This window comes from Salvelinus sp. IW2-2015, linkage group LG26 (assembly GCF_002910315.2).
Source record: "Salvelinus sp. IW2-2015 linkage group LG26, ASM291031v2, whole genome shotgun sequence".
NCBI lineage: Eukaryota > Metazoa > Chordata > Actinopteri > Salmoniformes > Salmonidae > Salvelinus > Salvelinus sp. IW2-2015.
In genome coordinates, this window is record NC_036866.1 from 1,296,917 (window position 1) to 1,315,896 (window position 18,980).

An 18,980-nucleotide genomic window follows, 5' to 3' on the forward strand; every position below is an offset into this window, starting at 1 on the left:
AGGACAATTACATTAGAGTGTCTAGTTTGAGAAACAGATGCCTCACAAGTCCTCAACTGGCAGCTTCATTAAATTGTAGCCTCAAAACACCAGTCTCAACGTCAACAGTCAAGAGGCCACTCCGGGATGCTGGCCTTCGAGGCAGAGTTCCTCTGTCCAGAGTCTGTGTTCTTTCGCCCATCTTAGTCTTTTCTTTTTATTGGCCAGTCTGATATATGGCTTTTTCTTTGCAACTCTGCGTGTGTGTGTGTGTGTGTGTGTGTGTGTGTGTGTGTGAGAGAGAGTGTGCGTGTGTGTGTGTGTGTGTCCTCTCACATGGGAAGGATTACACATTTGCCCTTTGAACCCACCACATTCAGGTCATAAATGGGACCACTAACAGTGCTTCGACCTTCCTAACTTTGTTCAGATGTCCTAATGTCATTACTATGCACATAGCACACATCATGGCTAGTCAACATACCCTCATTGGATTACTCCTATTTCTATCGGTGGATTGGACTTTATCTGTCATTCCAGGTAAACAACTGTTTTATTTGCTTGCTATATGTATACCAATTAAGCAATTCATTTATGGTATTCTTACATTATCTGAAATTAATTGGTTATTGATTACTATTCATACATGTTGAACAATAGTGAATTCAAAATATTTTTAACAAGAGACACCTGTCTTTAGACAGTATCAGCAGTCATTTCAAAAGGTACATACAGTAACATAGATCTACTCATCAGGATGATGGACAGACTTTTCTTTTTAATTATTTTAGGAGTAACAACTGTTATGTGTGACACAAAGTGTGACAATAAATGATAGGGACTAACATAAATAAATGTAATGCAATATGGCATGTATCAGACATCACATGTACAGTTGAAGTCGGAAGTTGACATATACCTTAGCCAAATACATTTAAACTCAGTMTTTCACAATTCTTGACATTTAATCCAAGTACAAATTACCTGTTTTAGGTCAGTTAGGATTACCACTTTATTTTAAGAAGGTGAAATGTCAGAATAATAGTAGAGAGAATGATTTATTTCAGCTTTTATTTCTTTCATCACATTCCCAGTGGGTCAGAAGTTTACATACACTCAATTAGTATTTGGTGGCATTGGCTTTCAATTGTTTAACTTGGGTCAAACGTTTTGGGTAGCCTTCCACAAGCTTCCCATAATAAGTTGGGTGAATTTTGGCCCATTCCTCCCGACAGAGCTGGTGTAACTGAGTCAGGTTTGTAGGCCTCCTTGCTCGCACACGCTTTTTCAGTTCTGCCCACACATTTTCTATAGGATTGAGGTCAGGGTTTTGTGATGGCCACTCCAATACCTTGACTTCGTTGTCCTTAAGCCATTTTGCCACAACTTTGGAAGTATGCTTGGGGTCATTGTCCATTTGGAAGACCCATTTGCTACAAAGCTTTAACTACCTGACTGATGCCTTGAGATGTTGCTTCAATATACCCACATAATTTTCCTGCCTCATGATGCCATCTATTTTGTGAAGTGCACCAGTCCCTCCTGCAGCAAAGCACCCCCACAACATGATGCTGCCACCTCTGTGCTTCACGGTTTAGATGGTGTACCTTTGGCTTGCAAGCCGAATGTCCTCCAAACACAACGATGGTCATCATGGCCAAACAGTTCTATTTTTGTTTCATCAGACCAGAGGACATTTCTCCAAAAAGTACGATCTTTGTCCCCATGAGCAGTTGCAAACCTGCTGTTGTGACCTTGAGCAAGGCGCTTAACCCCCCACAAAAATAGCCTGCCGCWCCTCTCCAAAAACCTGTTTATCTATGTACAGTACCAGTCAAAAGTTTAGACACACCTACTCACCCACTCAGGGTTTTTCTTTATTTGTACTATTTTCTACATTGTAGAATAATAGTGAAAGACATCAAAACTATAAAATAATACATATGGAATCAAGTAGTAACCAAAAAAGTGTTAAACAAATCAAAATATATTTTATATTTGATATTCTTCAAAGAAGCTACCCTTTGCCTTGATTACAGCTTTGCACACTCTTTGCATTCCCTCATCCAGGTTCACATGGAATGCTTTTCCAACAGTCTTGAAGGAGATCCCACATACGCTGAGCACTTGGCTGCTTTTTGTTCACTCTGCGGGCCAACTCATCCCAAACCATCTCAATTGGGTTGAGGTTGGGTGGTTGTGGAGGCCAGATGCAGCACTCCATTACTCTCCTTCTTGGTCTGGGAGGTGTGTTGGGTCATTTTTCTGTTGAAAAACAAATGATATTCCCACTAAGCGCAAACAAGATGGGATGGTATATCACTGCAGAATGCTGTGGTTGTCATGCTGGTTAAGTGTTCCTTGAATTCTAAATAAATCGCTGACAAATGTCAGCAGCAAAGCAACCCCACACCATCACACCTCCTCCACCATGCTTCACGGTGGGAACCACACATGCGGAGATCTACTCTGCCTCTCACAAAGACACGGCAGTTGGAATCAAAAATCWAAAAATTGGATTCATCAGACCAAAAGGACAGAGTTCCACCGGTCTAATGTCCATTGCTCGTGTTTCTTGGCCCAAGCAAGTTTCTTCTTCTTATTGGTGTCCCTTAGTAGTGGTTTCTTTAAAGCAATTTGACCATGAAGGCCTGATTCACGCAGTCTCCTCTGAACAGTTAATGTTGAGATGTGTCTGTTACTTGAACTCTGTAAAGCATTTATTTGGGCTGCAATTTCTGAGGCTGGTAACTCTTATGAACTTATACTCTGCAGCAGAGGTAACTCTGGGTCTTCCTTTCCTGTGGCGMTCCTCATGAGAGACAGTTTCATCATAGCGCTTGATGTTTTTTGCGACTGCACTTGAAGAAACTTTCAAAGTTCTTGAAATTGACTGACCTTCATGTCTTAATGTAATTATGGACTGTCGTTTCTCTTTGCTTATTTGAGCTGTCATTTGCCATAATATGGACTTGGTCATTTAACAAATAGGGCTATCTTCTGTATACCACCCCTACCTTGTCACAACACAACTGATTGGCTCAAACGCATTAAGGAAAGAGATTCCACAAATTAACATTTACGAAGACACACCTGTTAATTGAAATGCATTCCAGGTGACTACCTTGTGAAGCTGGTTGAGATAATGCCAAGAGTGTGCGAAGCTGTCATCAAAGCAAACGGTGGCAATTCTTTGAAGAATCTCAAATATAAAATATGTTTAGATTTTTTWTTTTTWATGTTTGGTTACCACATGATTCCAGATTTGTGATTTCATAGTTTTGATGTCTTCACTATTATTCTACAATGTAGAAAATAGAAAAAAAATTGAAAGAAACCTGGAATGATTCGGTGTGTCCAAACTGTGTCTTTTGGAGGGGATTGGTTAAAGTAAAATTTTGGTTGGACCTTGTAGGCAATTGACCAATAAAGTGATCTTAAACACCAATTATATCTGACCCAAGCAGGAATCACAACCATTGGAAACCTCCAACCCTGATATTTCCAGAACCAAAGTCTCTGAGCTATTGGAACTACATGGACTATGTCATGAATAAAAACCAACGTAACAAAATGTTGATGCTCTTCCTTAGAGAATGAGAAGCACCCCAGCTACTGGAACAACAAGGGGAAGCAGGCCCTCCACAAAGCTCTGGATATGAAGCCAAATGTCCGCCGGGCTAAGAACTCCATTCTGTTCCTGGGAGATGGTGAGTGAGATGYGGCTAAGTGTTGGCATGATTTGCACTATAGACAGGACACTTAAAAATGTGTATATTTATGTGATTTAAAGGGTAACATTTGAATTCATGGAAACTAAAGCCCAATAAAATAAAATTAGCTTTGAATGGCAAAACATTTTCAGACAGACTCGTTCTGTTTACCCCCATATGCAGTCAAAGTTACTCCCAGGGATAGGTTATTGAATGGGCAAAATGCTTGGAGGGGAATACGCTTTGKTGAATGACGTATGCTCTATGCATGTGTCAAAACACAGGTTCTACCAATACCAGGCCACCACAGACAGGTTTTAAAAGGCAATTTGCTTGTAAGACTTGGGAAGGTTACAAACATTCAAAAACACAAGACAACTCATTCCCAAGATGAAGTCCGAGAGGCTGATGAGGTGAACAGTATAGCCACCACCACCAGTAGGTTGTTCATCCAGCAACGTCGAGAGGGGGAGAACAGAGCAGGGGTCAGGGGTCAAATAGAGCAGGGTCAGGAGTCAACAGGCAGGGGTTAGGGGGTAGAACATAGCAGGGTTAGGGGGAAGAACAGAGCAGGGTTAGGGGGGAAAACAGCAGGGGAGGGGGGGAAGAACAGCAGGGTTAGGGGGAAGAATAGAGCAGGGGTTAGGGGGGAAGAACAGAGCAGGGGTTAGGGGGAAGAACAGCAGGGGTTAGGGGGAAGAACAGAGCAGGGGTAGGGGGAAGAACAGAGCAGGGGTAGGGGGAAGAACAGCAGGGGTTAGGGGGAAAACAGAGCAGGGGTCAGGGGGGAAGAACAGAGCAGGGGTTAGGGGGAAGAACAGCAGGGGTTAGGGGGAAGAACAGAGCAGGGGTTAGGGGGGAAGAACATAGCAGGGTTAGGGGGAAGCAAGCGAGAGCAGGGGTTAGGGGGGAAGAACAGCAGGGGTTAGGGGGGAAGAACAGCAGGGGTTAGGGGGAAGAAACAGGGAGGGAAGACAGCAGGGTTAGGGGGAAGAACAGAGCAGGGGTTAGGGGGAAGAACAGAGCAGGGGTTAGGGGGGAAGTCATAGCAGGGGTTAGGGGGGAAGACCAGCAGGGTTAGGGGGAAGAACAGCAGGGGTTAGGGGGAAGAACAGAGCAGGGGTTAGGGGGAAGAACAGAGCAGGGTTAGGGGGAAGTGCGTAGCAGGGGTTAGGGGAAGACCAGCAGGGGTTAGGGGGAAGAACAGAGCAGGGGTTAGGGGGGAAGAACAGAGCAGGGGTTAGGGGGAAGAACAGCAGGGGTTAGGGGGGAAGAACAGAGCAGGGGTTAGGGGGGAAGAACAGAGCAGGGGTTAGGGGGGAAGAACAGAGCAGTGGTTAGGGGGAAGAACATAGCAGGGGTTGGGGGGAGAACAGCAGGGGTTAGGGGGGAAGAACAGCAGGGGTTAGGGGGAAACAAGCAGGGGTTAGGGGGGAAGAACATAGCAGGGGTTAGGGGAGAAGAACAGCAGGGGTTAGGGGAAGAACGAGAGCAGGGGTTAGGGGGAAACAGAGCAGGGTTAGGGGGAAGAACAGCAGGGGTTATGGGGAGAACAGAGCAGGGGATGGGGGAAGAACAGAGCAGGGTTAGGGGAAAACAGAGCAGGGTTAGGGGGGAAGAACAGAGCGGGGTCAGAGGGGAAGGAACAGAGGCAGGGGTTAGGGGGAAGAACAGCAGGGGTTAGGGGGAAGAACAGAGCAGGTCAGGGGGGAAGAACAGAGCAGGGGTTAGGGGGAAGAACAGCAGGGGTGGAGGGGGAAGAACAAAGCAGGGGTTAGGGGGGAAGAACATAGCAGGGGTTAGGGGGGAAGAACAGCAGGGGTTAGGGGGAAAACAGCAGGGTTAGGGGAAGAACAGCAGGGGTTAGGGGGAAGAACAGCAGGGGTTAGGGGGAAGCACAGCAGGGGTTAGGGGAAGAACAGCAGACAGAGGTTAGGGGGAAGAACAGAGCAGGGTTAGGGTGGGAAGAAACAGCAGTTAGGGGGGAAGAACAGCAGGGGTTAGGGGGGAAGAACATAGCAGAGGTAGGGGGAAGAACAGAGCAGGGGTTAGGGGGGAAGAACAGAGCATGGTAGGGGGAAGAGTGTAGGGGAAGAACAGCAGGGGTTAGGGGGAAGAACAGAGCAGGGTTTTAGGGGGGAAGAACAGAGCAGGGGTTGGGGAGAACATCAGCAGAGTTAGTAGGGAAGAACATAGCAAGGGGTTAGGGGGAAGAACAGCCGGGGTTAGGGGGAAAAACATAGCAGAGGTTAGGGGGGAAAAACAGAGCAGGGGTTAGGGGGGAAGAAACAGAGCAGGGGTTAGGGGGGAAGAACATACAGAGTAGCGGGGAAGACAGAACAGGGTCAGGGGGGAAGAACAGCAGGGTTAGTGGGGGTAAGAAGAGAGCAGGGGTCAGGGGGGAAGAACAGCAGGGGTTAGGGGGGAAGAACAGAGCAGGGGTCGAGGAGGAGAAAGAGCAGGGTTAGGGGGAAAACATAGCGAGTTAGTGGGGAAGAACTAGCAGGGTTAGGGGGAAGAACAGCCGGGGTAGGGGGAAAAAAACATAGCAGAGGTTAGGGGGAAAACAGAGCAGGGGTTAGGGGGGAAGAAAACAGAGCAGGGGTTAGGGGGAAGAAGAGAGCAGGGTCAGGGGGAAGAACAGCAGGGGTTAGGGGGAAGAACAGAGCAGGGTCAGGAGGGAAGACAGCAGGGGTTAGGGGGAAGAACGAGCAGGGGTTAGGGGGGAAGTACAGAGCGAGGGTTAGGGGGAAGAACAGAGCAGGGGTTAGGGGTAAGAACAGAAGGGTTAGGGGAAGCACAGCAGGGGTAGGGGGGAAGAAGAGCAGGGGTTAGGGGGAAGAACAGCAGGGGTGGAAACGAGGTTGGGGAAGAACAGCAGCGGGTTAGGGGGGAAGAACATAGCAGGTTAGGGGGGAAGAAACAGAGCAGGGTTAGGGGGAAGAACAGCAGCAGAACCAGGGTTTGGGGGAAGAGCCAGCAGGGGTTAGGGGGAAGAAACATAAGCAGAGGTTAGGGGGAAGAACAGAGCAGGGGTTAGGGGGAAGAACACGAGCAAGGGGTTAGGGGGGAAGAAAGCAGGGGTTAGGGGGAAGAAACAGCAGGGTTAGGGGGAAGAAGAGAGCAGGGGTTAGGGGGGAAGAACAGCGGGAGGAAACATAGCAGAGGTTAGGGGAAGAACATAGCAGGGGTAGAGGGAAGAACAGCCGGGGTTAGGGGGAAAGAACATAGCAGAGGTTAGGGGAAAAACAGAGCAGGGGGTTAGGGGGAAGAAACGAAGCAGGGGTTAGGGGGAAGAACAGCAGGGGTTAGGGGGAGAACAGAGCAGGGTTAGGGGGAAGAACAGAGCAGGGGTTAGGGAAGAAACATAGCAGAGGTTAGGGGGGAAGAACAGAACAGGGTCAGGGGAGAACAGCAGGGTTAGAGGGGAAAAAGAGAGCAGGGGTCAGGGGGAAAGACAGCAGGGTTAGGGGGAAGAACAGAGCAGGGGTCAGGGGGAAAACGACAGGGTAGGGAAGAACGAGCAGGGGTTAGGGGGAAGAACAGAGCAGGGTTAGGGGAAGAACAGAGCAGGGTTAGGGGAAGAAACAGCAGGGTTAGGGGAAGCACAGCAGGGTAGGGGAAGAACATAGCAGGGTTAGGGGGAAGAACAGAGCAGGGGTTAGGGGGGAAGAACAGCAGGGTTGGGGGGAGAACAGCGGGTTAGGGGAAAACATAGCAGAGGTTGGGGGAAGAACAGAGCAGGGGTTAGGGGAAAAGACAGGGGTGGGGCGAAGAACAGCAGGGTTAGGGCGGGAAGAACAGCAGGGTTAGGGGGGAAGAACAGAGCAGGGGTTAGGGGGAAGAAACAGAGCAGGGGTTAGGGGAAGAACATAGCAAGGTTAGGGGAAAGAAAACAGGGTAGGGAAGAACAGCGGGTTAGGGGGAAAAACATAGCAGGGGTTAGGGAGGAACAGAGCAGGGTTAGGGGGGAAGAACAGACAGGGGTTAGGGGAAGAACAGCAGGGGTTAGGGGGAAGAACATAGCAGGGGTTAGGGGGGAAGAACATAGCAGGGGTTAGGGGGGAAGAACAGCAGGGATTAGGGGAAGAACAGAAGCAGGTTAGGGGAAGAACAGAGCAGGGTTATGGGGAAGAACATAGCAGGGGTTAGGGGGAAGAACAGCAGGGGTTAGGGGGAAGAACAGCAGGGGTTAGGGGGAAGAACAGAGCAGGGGTTAGGGGGAAGAACAGCAGGGTTAGGGGGAAGAACATAGCAGGGGTTAGGGGGGAGAACAGAGCAGGGTTAGGGGGAAGAAACAGAGCAGGGGTAGGGGGGAAGAACAGGCAGGGTTAGGGGGGAGAACAGCAGGGTTAGGGGGGAAGAACAGGAGCAGGTTAGGGGGAAGAAAGCAGGGTTAGGGGGAAGAACAGAGCAGGGTTAGGGGGGAAGACAGCAGGGGTTAGGGGGAAGAACAGCAGGGGTTAGGGGGAGAAAAGCAGGGTTAGGGAAGAAACAGCAGGGGTTAGGGGGGAAGAACAGAGCAGGGGTTAGGGGAGGGAAGAACAGCAGGGGTTAGGGGAAACAACAGCAGGGTTAGGGGGGAAGAACAGGCAGGGGTAGAGAACAGAGCAGGTTGGGAAGAACAGCAGGGTTAGGGGAAGAACAGCAGGTTAGGGGAAGAACAGCAGGGGTTAGGGGGAGAACAGCAGGGGTTAGGGGGAAGAACAGAGCAGGTTAGGGGGGAAGAACAGAGCAGGGTTAGGGGGAAGAACAGCAGGGTTAGGGGGAGAACAGAGCAGGGTAGGGGAAGAACACAGGGGTTAGGGGGGAAGAACATAGCAGGTTAGGGGGAGAAGAACAGAGCAGGGGTTAGGGGGGAAGAACAGCAGAGGGTTAGGGGGAAGAACATGAGCAGGGGTTAGGGGGAAGAACAAGCAGGGTTAGGGAAGAACGAGCAGGGTTAGGGGGAGACATAGCAGGGTTAGGGGAAAAAACAGAGCAGGGTTAGGGGAAGAACAGCAGGTTAGGGGAAAAAACATAGCAGGGGTTATGGGAGAACATAGCAGGGGTAGGGGAAAAACAGAGCAGGGTTAGGGGGAAGAACAGCAGGGGTATGGCGGGAAGAACATAGCAGTGTTCAGGGGAAGGAAGTCAGCATGTGTCAGGGGAAAGAATGTAGCATGGTTCAGGGAAGAATTTAGCAGGGGTCGGTGGTCAAAAGGGCATGTTCGGGGGAAAGAACAGCAGATCAGGGGTCAAACAGATCAGTGGTCAGGGGGGAAAGAACAGAGCAGGGGTCAGGGGTCAAACAGAGCAYGGGTCAGTGGTCAAACAGAGAAGGGGTGAGCGGGTAAAGAACAGAGCAGGATTCAGGCATCAAACAGAGCAGGGGTCAAACAGAGCATGGTTTTGTCATGCCCGTGGTATACGGTCTGATATACCACAGCTGTCAGCCAATCAGCATTCAGGGCTGGAACCACCCAGTTTATAATGCATTATGAAGCAGTCATTAAAGCATATATTACAAGCAGGATGCGGATGGAAAGGATGCTATTCTCTCTGTGTACAAACAATAGACTTAAACGATTCAAATGTAAAACATAGTGAGAGTAATAATGACCCTTATTATAAAAGTTCTCAACTATTAATTCTAGTCAATCTATTTTTTTAATGATATCCAATTTGATATCTTGTCTTTCGTTAGATAAACCGAAGGCTGGCACATATGAATAATTTAGCAGACAATCTAATCCAGAGCAATGTGGATACTGTACTGGTCCCCGGTGGGATTCGAACCCACGWCKCAGGCGATGAAAGCACCATYCTCTACCAACTGAGCCACACATGACCTCGCATTTGGCCTCACTTGAACAGTGTTCACTTTAAGGTGAAGGAGATATCCAATAAGCAGCATAGCATCCCATTGCACCAGACATGCTCAATCGAGCGCCGGTAAAGTATTTGATAGAAAYCTAACCCAGATCTGAAAACCAAAAGATTCCCATTTAGCATCCATGTAGTTTCAATCAAAGTAATGAAAAAAACCTATAGCTCTCTCTCAAATCACAAGGTTGACATTTTATCAACTTAAACTCATTCTAGTGAGAACTCATTTAGGTTTGGGACAGGCTTCCCAGCATGCTAGCTGTTCCTGGAATCCATGAGTTCATTTGACTCTGACTAAGTAGAATAAGGGTTTAGTTACCAACATTTCACACTATCCCTTTAATAGATAACAAGCAGCATGCAACCACAATATACTGTAAATGTTCACCGAGCTGGATTCAGCACCTACATTCAATGTTAGAGGTGATAATCTGTAGTCACCCATCAATGTTAGAGTTGATAATCTGTAGTCACCCATCAATGTTAGAGCTGATAATCTGTAGTCCGCCCATCAATGTTAGAGCTGATATACTGTAGTCACCCATCAATGTTAGAGCTGATAATCTGTAGTCACCCTCAATGTTAGAGCTGATATACTGTAGTCACCCGTCAATGTTAGAGCTGATAATCTGTAGTCACCCATCAATGTTAGAGCTGATTAATCTGTAGTCACCCATCAATGTTAGAGCTGATAATCTGTAGCGCCATCAATGTTAGAGGTGATATACTGTAGTCACCATCAATGTTAGAGCTGATAATCTGTAGTCACCCATTCAATGTTAGAGCTGATAATCTGTAGTCGCCCATCAATGTTAGAGCTGATATACTGTAGTCACCCATCAATGTTAGAGCTGATAATCTGGTAGTCGCCCATCAATGTTAGAGCTGATATACTGTAGTCACCCATCAATGTTAGAGCTGATAACTGTAGTCGCCCATCAATTAGAGCTGATATACTGTAGTCACCCATCAATGTTAAAGCTGATAATCTGTAGTCACCCATCAATGTTAGAGCTGATAATCTGTAGTCACCCATCAATGTTAGAGCTGATAATCTGTAGTCGCCCATCAATGTTAGAGGTGATATACTGTAGTCACCCATCAATGTTAGAGCTGATAATCTGTCGTCCCATCAATGTTAGAGGTGATAATCTGTAGTCACCCATCAATGTTAGAGCTGTTATACTGTAGTCCCATCAATGTTAGAGGTGATAATCTGTAGTCACCCATCAATGTTAGAGCTGATATACTTGTAGTCGCCCATCAATGTTAGAGCTGAAAATCTGTAGTCACCCATCAATGTTAGATCTTATAATCTGTAGTCACCCATCAATGTTAGAGGTATAATCTGTAGTCACCCATCAATGTTAGAGCTGGTAATCTGTAGTCACCCATCAATGTTAGAGCTGATAATCTGTAGTCGCCCATCCAATGTTACATCTGATAATCTGTAGTCGCCCATCAATGTTAGAGCTGATATACTGTAGCGCCCATCAATGTTAGAGCTGATATACTGTAGTCACCATCAATGTTAGAGCTGATATACTGTAGTCACCCATCAATGTTTAAGTGATATACTGTAGTCACCCATCAATGTTTAGAGCTGATATACTGTAGTCACCCATCAATGTTTAGAGTATAATCTGTAGTCACCCATCAATGTTAGATCTGATAATCTGTAGTCGCCCATCAATTTAGAGCTGATAATCTGTAGTCCCCACAATGTTAGAGCTGATAATCTGTAGTCACCCATCAATGTTAGACTGATAATCTTGTAGTCACCCATCAATGTTAGAGTGATAATCTGTAGTCACCCATCAATGTTAGAGCTGATATACTGTAGTCACCCATCAATGTTAGAGCTGATAATCTGTAGTCGCCCATCAATGTTAGAGCTGTAAATCTGTAGTCACCCATCAATGTTAGAGCTGATATACTGTAGTCACCCATCATTTAGAGCTGATAATCTGTAGTCACCCATCAATGTTAGAGCTGATAATCTGTAGTCACCCATCAATGTTAGAGCTGATAATCTGTAGATCATTGAACCATGCAATCATTATAAGGTCTTGCGGCAAGGCAGTGGTTGGACTGAAAGTTATAAATTGTATTAGTCATACACTACCAGTCAAAAGATTTTAGAACACCTACTCATTCAAGGGTTTTTCTTTATTTTCACTATTTTCTACATTGTAGAATAATAGTGAAGACATCAAAACTATGAAATAACACATATGGAATCATATAATAACCAAAAAGGTGTTAAACAAARAAAAAATATATTATATATTTGAGATGCTTCAAAGTAGCCACCCTTTGCCTTGATGACAGCTTTGCACACTCTTGGCATTCTGTCAACCAGCTTCACCTGGAATGCTTTTCAAACAGTCTTGAKGGAGTTCCCATATATGCTGAGCAGCTTGTTGGCTGCTTTTCCTTCACTCTGCGGTCTGACTCATCCCAAACCATCTSAATTGGGTTGAAGTCASGGGATTGTGGAGGCTTCTGTGACAGCCTGGGCAGCACCATRGAGGTGRTTATTTCTCCATTCTAAAATAATWCATTTCTTCTTCTACTTCTTTAAGTGTATTGGCAYTTCATAAATAATGTGATACGATGTGTACTGCCACCTACTGTGCTGCAYTAGGTATAAKGCCAAGGTTGGTGATTTACTGTCACCTGGAGTWATGGAATGTTTGCTCAGGAGTATAATTAATTCCTTGGCTGACCTGTTGACTGAGTATCGGTACCCCCTTGTATATAGCCTTGTTATTGTTATTTTATAGTGTTACTTTTTTTTATTTATTTTTTTACTTTGTAAGTATTTTCTTAACTCTATTTCTTGAACTGCATTGTTGGTTAAGGGCTTGTAAGTAAGCATTTCACAGTAAGGTCTACACCTGTTGTATTCAGCACATGTGACAAATAACATTTGATTCATCTTCCACCCAGCACAGAGCATTTTTTACTGAAACTTTATTTAAAAAGGGAAGTTAGTTAAGAACAAATTCTTATTTACAATGACGGCCTACCAAGGAACAGTGCCTTGTTCAGGGGCAGAACTACAGATTGTTTTCCCTTGTCAGCTCAGGGGAATCAATCCAGCAACTTTTTGATTACTGGCCCAACGCCCTAACCACTAGACTACCTGCCACCCCAGGAGAAGCTGTAAAAACGTTATCTGTCAATTCAGGTGAAGTTGGCTAAAGGTTGTGTGTCTTTCAGGAGAAGCGTGTAAAAAACGTTATCTGTCAATTCAGGTGAAGTTGTCAAAAGGTTGTGTGCTCTGCCAATGTCCATGCAGGTATGGGCATCCCCACAGTGACTGCAGCGAGGATCCTCAAAGGGCAGATGAATGGAGGGAACGGAGAGGAGTTTAGTCTGGCAATGGACACCTTCCCACATTTAGCCCTGTCTAAGGTCTGTCCAATCTCCTCTCATGAAGACAATATCATTTGAACCTCATCATTTTTTCATTTTGATGTCAGATATTTCAAATCTGTATTACGCTCACTACGTTGAACAGGCCTACTGCTGTAAAGATGTGAAGATAACCCACCTGATGGCCTTTATGACTTCAGGATACTAGTAATATCATTATACTACTATTATAATGATAGTGTTTATACCAGGGGAGGGTTCCATTCCACTGTAAAAGAATCCATTCAGGAAATAAATTACGAAAAATAAAATAGTTATATATTTATCCAATTAATTTAATGGAGAACTGAACTCAACACTGGTACAACGGAGACATGTAAATTAAGATGTTTCACTGGTTTACAACAAATCTGTGTGTGTGTGTGTGTGTGTGTGTGTGTGTGTGTGTGTGTGTGTGTGTGTGTGTGTGTGTGTGTGTGTGTGTGTGTGTATTTGAACCTGAAGACGTACAACGTGGACCAGCAGATGCCTGATAGTGCCGGCACGGCCACGGCCTACCTGTGTGGTGTGAAGGCCAACTATGGAACTCTGGGTCTCAGTGCCTCAGCTCTCCGCTACAACTGCAACAGCACCTTCGGAAACGAGGTGGAATCTGTCCTTCACCGCGCCAAGATGGCAGGTAGGGGGTTAAATAGGGTCCTTGTCTGAATGGTCTAGGCTTTTCCTAACTCAGTCCTGAGGCCCCCCCCCCCCCTGGGTGCACATTTTGGTTTTTGCCACTAGCACTACACACAGGGTTGGGTAGATTACTTTCTAAATGTAATCCATTACAGTTACTAGTTACCTGTCCAAACTTGTAATCAGTAATGTAATTTTTTGGATTAACACAAACTCAGTAATAACGTAATCTGATTACATTCAGTTACTTTTAGATTACTTTCCTCTTAAGAGGCATTAGAAGAAGACAAAACATGTATGTTACCAATTGAACGACATCAATTGCAGGATAAATCCATGTTAAAGTTTACTCAAATTTTACTTAATGGGTTGGTTATGTAGGCTTCTTCTAACCCATCACTTTCTACTACATATAATAATACGATAAAAACATTTTTTTTAAATGGATTTAGCAACTACAGATTGCCCCTTTAAGTCTATCAAAAGTGTGTGAGTTTGATCATGTGTCCATTAGGCATTTGGATATTTATTTTTTATCATCATGAATTAGATTGAGTGATAAAAGCCCCACTTTGATTCCAAAGGCTGGGATCCGCACAATGATTTGATAGGCAGTTTAAACTTCTTGAATTCAACCATTATTGGAACCAGCTTGCACTGGAATGCTATTTGCGAAACAGGTGGGGTTGACGGAGTTCCATATATGTGGAGCAGCTTGTTGGGCTGTGTATTCAATAGTCACACCTGCGGTTGCTCATACACAATTAACTGAATTGGGATTGCGATAGACGGATTAGTTTGGAGCTTTGTGGACAAGCCTTGGGCACAGAAGAGAGCGAGCAGTGTCCTATGGTCTCCAGCTAAACATGAGATATCATTTCTTCTTCTAACTGTCTTCAAGTGTATTGAGCAGTTCATAAATAAGGTGATAAGATATGTGTTGTTACTTGGGCCCATACTGTGTGTAGGCGGATAAAAAGAAAAAGTAGGTATTGCGCTGACGCAAAGCAAGGTTGGTGATTTTACTGTCACCTGGAGTTATGGGGAGTGTTCGCCTGAGGAGTTAGTAATTACAGTCGTGGGCTTGCATACTCTGTTGAATGACTGGTATCCGGTACACCTTTTGTATTATAGACTTGTATTGGTCTACTTTTTATAGTGTTACTTTTTTTATTTATTTTTTTACTTTGTAAGTATTTTCTTAACTCTATCCTTCTGAACTGCATTGTTGCGCTTGAGGGGTTTGTAAGTAACGCCTCGATGTTCTAAACGTAAGGTCTAGCATGTTGTAATTAAGAACACAGTGATAGTCTAATTTAACATTTAGATTAAGTCAGTTCACACCAGACAGAGCATTCTTATTACTGAACTTATTTAAAGGGAAGTTAGATAATGATCAAATTCTTATTTACAATGACGGCCATAAGGATGACAGCTCGCTGTTCAGCGGGAAAGAACGTACAAGACTTGTTTATATACCTTGTCAGCTAGGGAATCAATGCTCAGCAAAACTCTCTTTGATATATCTGGGCCCATAGCTCCGAATAATAAAAAAGCGTAGCACTTCAGTATGTGACACTTAAAATGATTAGAGAAAAAAATGCAACTGGAATCTAGACGACTATATACATATGGGAAATAACCGAAGACGCCCCTCACACTAGATAGACCTGGTATGCGAGCCACAACACATCGCCGACGGCAGAAGCTGATAAAGACGCACTGATTTATTTGCTCCATATTCAGAATGATAGGTGTAGGTAAAGGTCTGTGTGCTCCCTTTCAGGTAGGAAGGTGTAAAGAATGCGTTATTGTGTCATACAGTTCAGGGTCACCCGTTTGCGCTAACGGTTGTGTGTGGTTATCTCACTACGAGGATTCGTCATACAATTTATCTGTCAAATTCAGGTGCAGTTGTCGAAAACGGTTGTATTGCTCGGCGCCAATCCGATCCGTCATGCAGGGATCTATGGGCATCCCACAGTGATGCAAAGCCCGAGATTATTCAAGGAAGCGGATTGAATGGTGGGACTAGGAGATAGGAGTCTCGATCTGAGACTGGATGCGCTAGTTACACATTCATATGCTGCTATCAAGGTCGTGCAAATCTATCATCTGTGAGGCACAGAGATGGCGAGTTTCTAGGAATTCTCGCATCCTTATATTTCGCTTTTGATGTCAGATATTTCATCTGTTGATGTTGACGCTCACCAGTTGAACAGGCTGAGACTGACTCGCTTACAAGTACTGTCGCATAGCTCAAAATGCTCGACTCTGAAATTGAAACCTTGTATGAGATTTTCGCGAGCATATAACTAGGGTAATAATGGAATGTGAATCACTACAGAAGTCATAACTAATGCTTACTGTGATTTCTCTCATCAGGAGGGGGGGGCTGTTAGATTTCACAGACGCAGTTATGGAGAGCTTCAAGAACTCTCTATTGCGAGGACAATTCACCATTAGAAATAATCTAGATCATGAATTCCTATTAGTAACCCCATATGAAATATGTTGATAGAGGAGGAAGTGGATGATACACACAATCGTAATATCACCCCTCGGAGAGGAGATCGTGTAAAATTAGAGTATTTGGTTCTATCTGTTGGGCTCTACAATATGTGATGTGCTTGTGCTGTGATAGTGGTGATAGTACGCTGCTCGAAGTTGGCATGTTGTTGTGTGTGTTTCGCTGATCTCGTGTAGTGAGTCGATCCTTGCTTGGTGTTGCTAGTGTGTGTGTAGTCTGTGTGGTCGCTGGTAGTTGTGTGCATGTGGTGTTGTGTGTGGTGGCTCGTCGAGTCGCTGTGTGTGTGTGTGGGAGATGTGTACATTACTGAGAGGTAGTGCATCATGAAGAGGTCCAGAATACGCATGGACCTACCGGGGATGGTCGAGCTTTCGACTATGTCTAGTCCGGCACGGCACCCACTCGTCATAATGTGTTGCGTGTGAGGCGGTGTCAAGGGCGCACAATGATGGAAACCCTCTCATAGAGGATTTTATTAAGACTCGCTCTCGCTTACACCCTCGCAAAGCCACGCCACTTCGCTAAAGTCGACCAGGTGGAATTGTCTCTCTCACCGGCAAGATGGCAGGGGTAGGGGTTTAATAGGGTCTTGTCTGAATGGTCTAGGTTTTCCTACTCAGTCTGAGGCCCCCCCCTGGGTGCACATTTTGGTTTTTGCCACTAGCACTAACACAGGGTTGGGTAGATTACTTTCTAAATGTAATCCATTACAGTTATGTTACTTCCATACGTTCTAAATACGTATATACAGTATATTTTTTTTGGATTAACACACCTCAGTAATAACGTAATCTGATTACATTCAGTTACTTTAAGATTACTTTCCTCTTAAGAGGCATTAGAAGAAGACAAAAAATGTATGTTACCAATTGAAGACATCAATTGCAGGATAAATCCATGTTAAAGTTTACTCAAATTTTACTTAATGGGTTGGTTATGTAGGTTTCTAACCCATCACTTTCTCTACTATCTAATATATCTCTAAAAACATTTTTTTTAAATGGATTTAGCAACTACAGATTGCTTTAAGTCTATCAAAAGTGTGTGAGTTTGATCATGTGTCATTAGGCATTTGGATATTTATTTTTTATCATCATGAATTAGATTGAGTGATAAAAGCCCACTTTGATTCCAAAGGCTGGGATCCGCACAATGATTTGATAGGCAGTTTAAACTTCTTGAATTCAACCATTATGGGGTTCAAATACACATTTAGATTTGTGAACAGCCATCCACACCAAACAATCCTTAAGGCGCAAATACCTAAATGAGAGAGCAACAGTGTGATTCACATCAATGCGCTACGTAGATATCAATAATAAGTGTATCCGTATCGTCGTAGACTACACCATACTATAATCCTTACTCCAAGCGTTTATTCAAGCTGGTCACCATAGCAGCCCTATCTGTAGCACGCGCTCCAGCAGGTATATCTCTCAGTCACCCCCAAAACCAATTCTTCCTTTGGACGCCTCTCCTTCCAGTTCTCTGCTGCCAATGACTGGAACGAACTACAAAAATCTCTGAAATTGGAACACCTATCTCCTCACTAGCTTTAGCAACGCTGTCAGAGCAGCTCATAGATTACTGCACCTGTACATAACCCATCTACAATTTAGCCCAAACAACTACCTCTTTACCTACTGTATTTATTTTATTAATTTATTTTGCTCCTTTGCACCCCATTATTTTCTGTCTCTACTTTGCACTTTCTTCCGCTGCAAACCAACATTCCAGGTTTTTTTTTAGTTTTTATTTTACTTGCTGTGTTGTATTCACTTACCTCCATGGCTTTTATATTTTATTTATTTATTTATTTATTTATACATATATTTGTTTGCCTTCACCTCCCTTATCTCACCTCACTTGCTCACATTGTATATAGACTTATTTTTTTCACTGTATTATTGACTATATGTTTGTTTTACTCCATGTGTAACTATGTGTTGTTGTATGTGTCGAACTGCTTTGCTTTATCTTGGCCAGGTCGCAATTGTAAATGAGAACGTGTTCTCAATTGTCCTACCTGGTTAAATAAAGGTTAAATAAATAAATAAAAAATATTCAAATGGTATAATCCTTGGATGACGACAGCAGTCGCACCATTGGAGACATAGCTTGGACTGTAGCCTACAAAGCCATTCCTGCTCTTCCCCCGATACATCAAACACATTTGGTGTGTCATCATAGTGGTCTATGACTCGTGTCAGACTCGCTAGTGGAACAAACTAAACTTGCGCCTTTTTTCAATGTGATTTGAACGTGTCAAAGACATTTCTGAATTAAAAAGTCATCCTCAAAGTAATCATCTAGTTTTTCAAAAGTATCTATAACCTGAGTACAATTTTTTTTGTTGGTAACGGATTACAGTTACCAGTTTTTTGTATCCCTTACATGTAATCTGTTACTCCCCAACCCTGACTACACAGCGGATTCAAAATAATCTAAACTTGACGAAGAGTTGGTTATTTGAATCAGCTTGTGTACAGTAGTGCTAGGTCAAGACCAAAACGTGCTCCCAGGGGGGGCCCAGGACTAGTTTGGGACACTGATCTAGTGGAATAGATTCCTCCTTTCATCTCCTTTTTTTCCCAGATCTAAAAGGGATTGTACTGGAGATGGACCTTTGGTGAAATCCATCCAGAGCTTTCAATAAATTAGGGTCATCAGTGGTCATCCGTGGTCATCAGTGAAAAAAAAGGAAAGGAGACTATTTTTAAGTGTATTGAGACACAACCGGGCTATTTTTAAGTGTATTGAGACACACACCGGGACTATTTTTAAGTGTATTGAGACACAACCGGGACTATTTTTAAGTGTATTGCGAAGCA

At 44.5% G+C, this 18,980-nt stretch overlaps 1 protein-coding gene across 2 annotated transcripts in view; it reads left to right on the forward strand.

Moving 5' to 3' along the window:
• The first annotated feature begins 360 nt into the window (after window positions 1-360).
• Window positions 361-18,980, forward strand: part of alpi.2 (alkaline phosphatase, intestinal, tandem duplicate 2) — a 31,511-nt gene continuing 12,891 nt past the window's right edge. For both annotated transcript variants that reach the window (XM_070435046.1, XM_023971552.2), the window contains exons 1-4: window positions 361-519; window positions 3,573-3,689; window positions 12,865-12,980; window positions 13,446-13,620. In XM_070435046.1, the coding sequence (XP_070291147.1) occupies window positions 429-519; window positions 3,573-3,689; window positions 12,865-12,980; window positions 13,446-13,620 (499 nt within the window). In that variant the 5' untranslated portion in view covers window positions 361-428. The remainder of the gene's footprint in view (window positions 520-3,572; window positions 3,690-12,864; window positions 12,981-13,445; window positions 13,621-18,980) is intronic.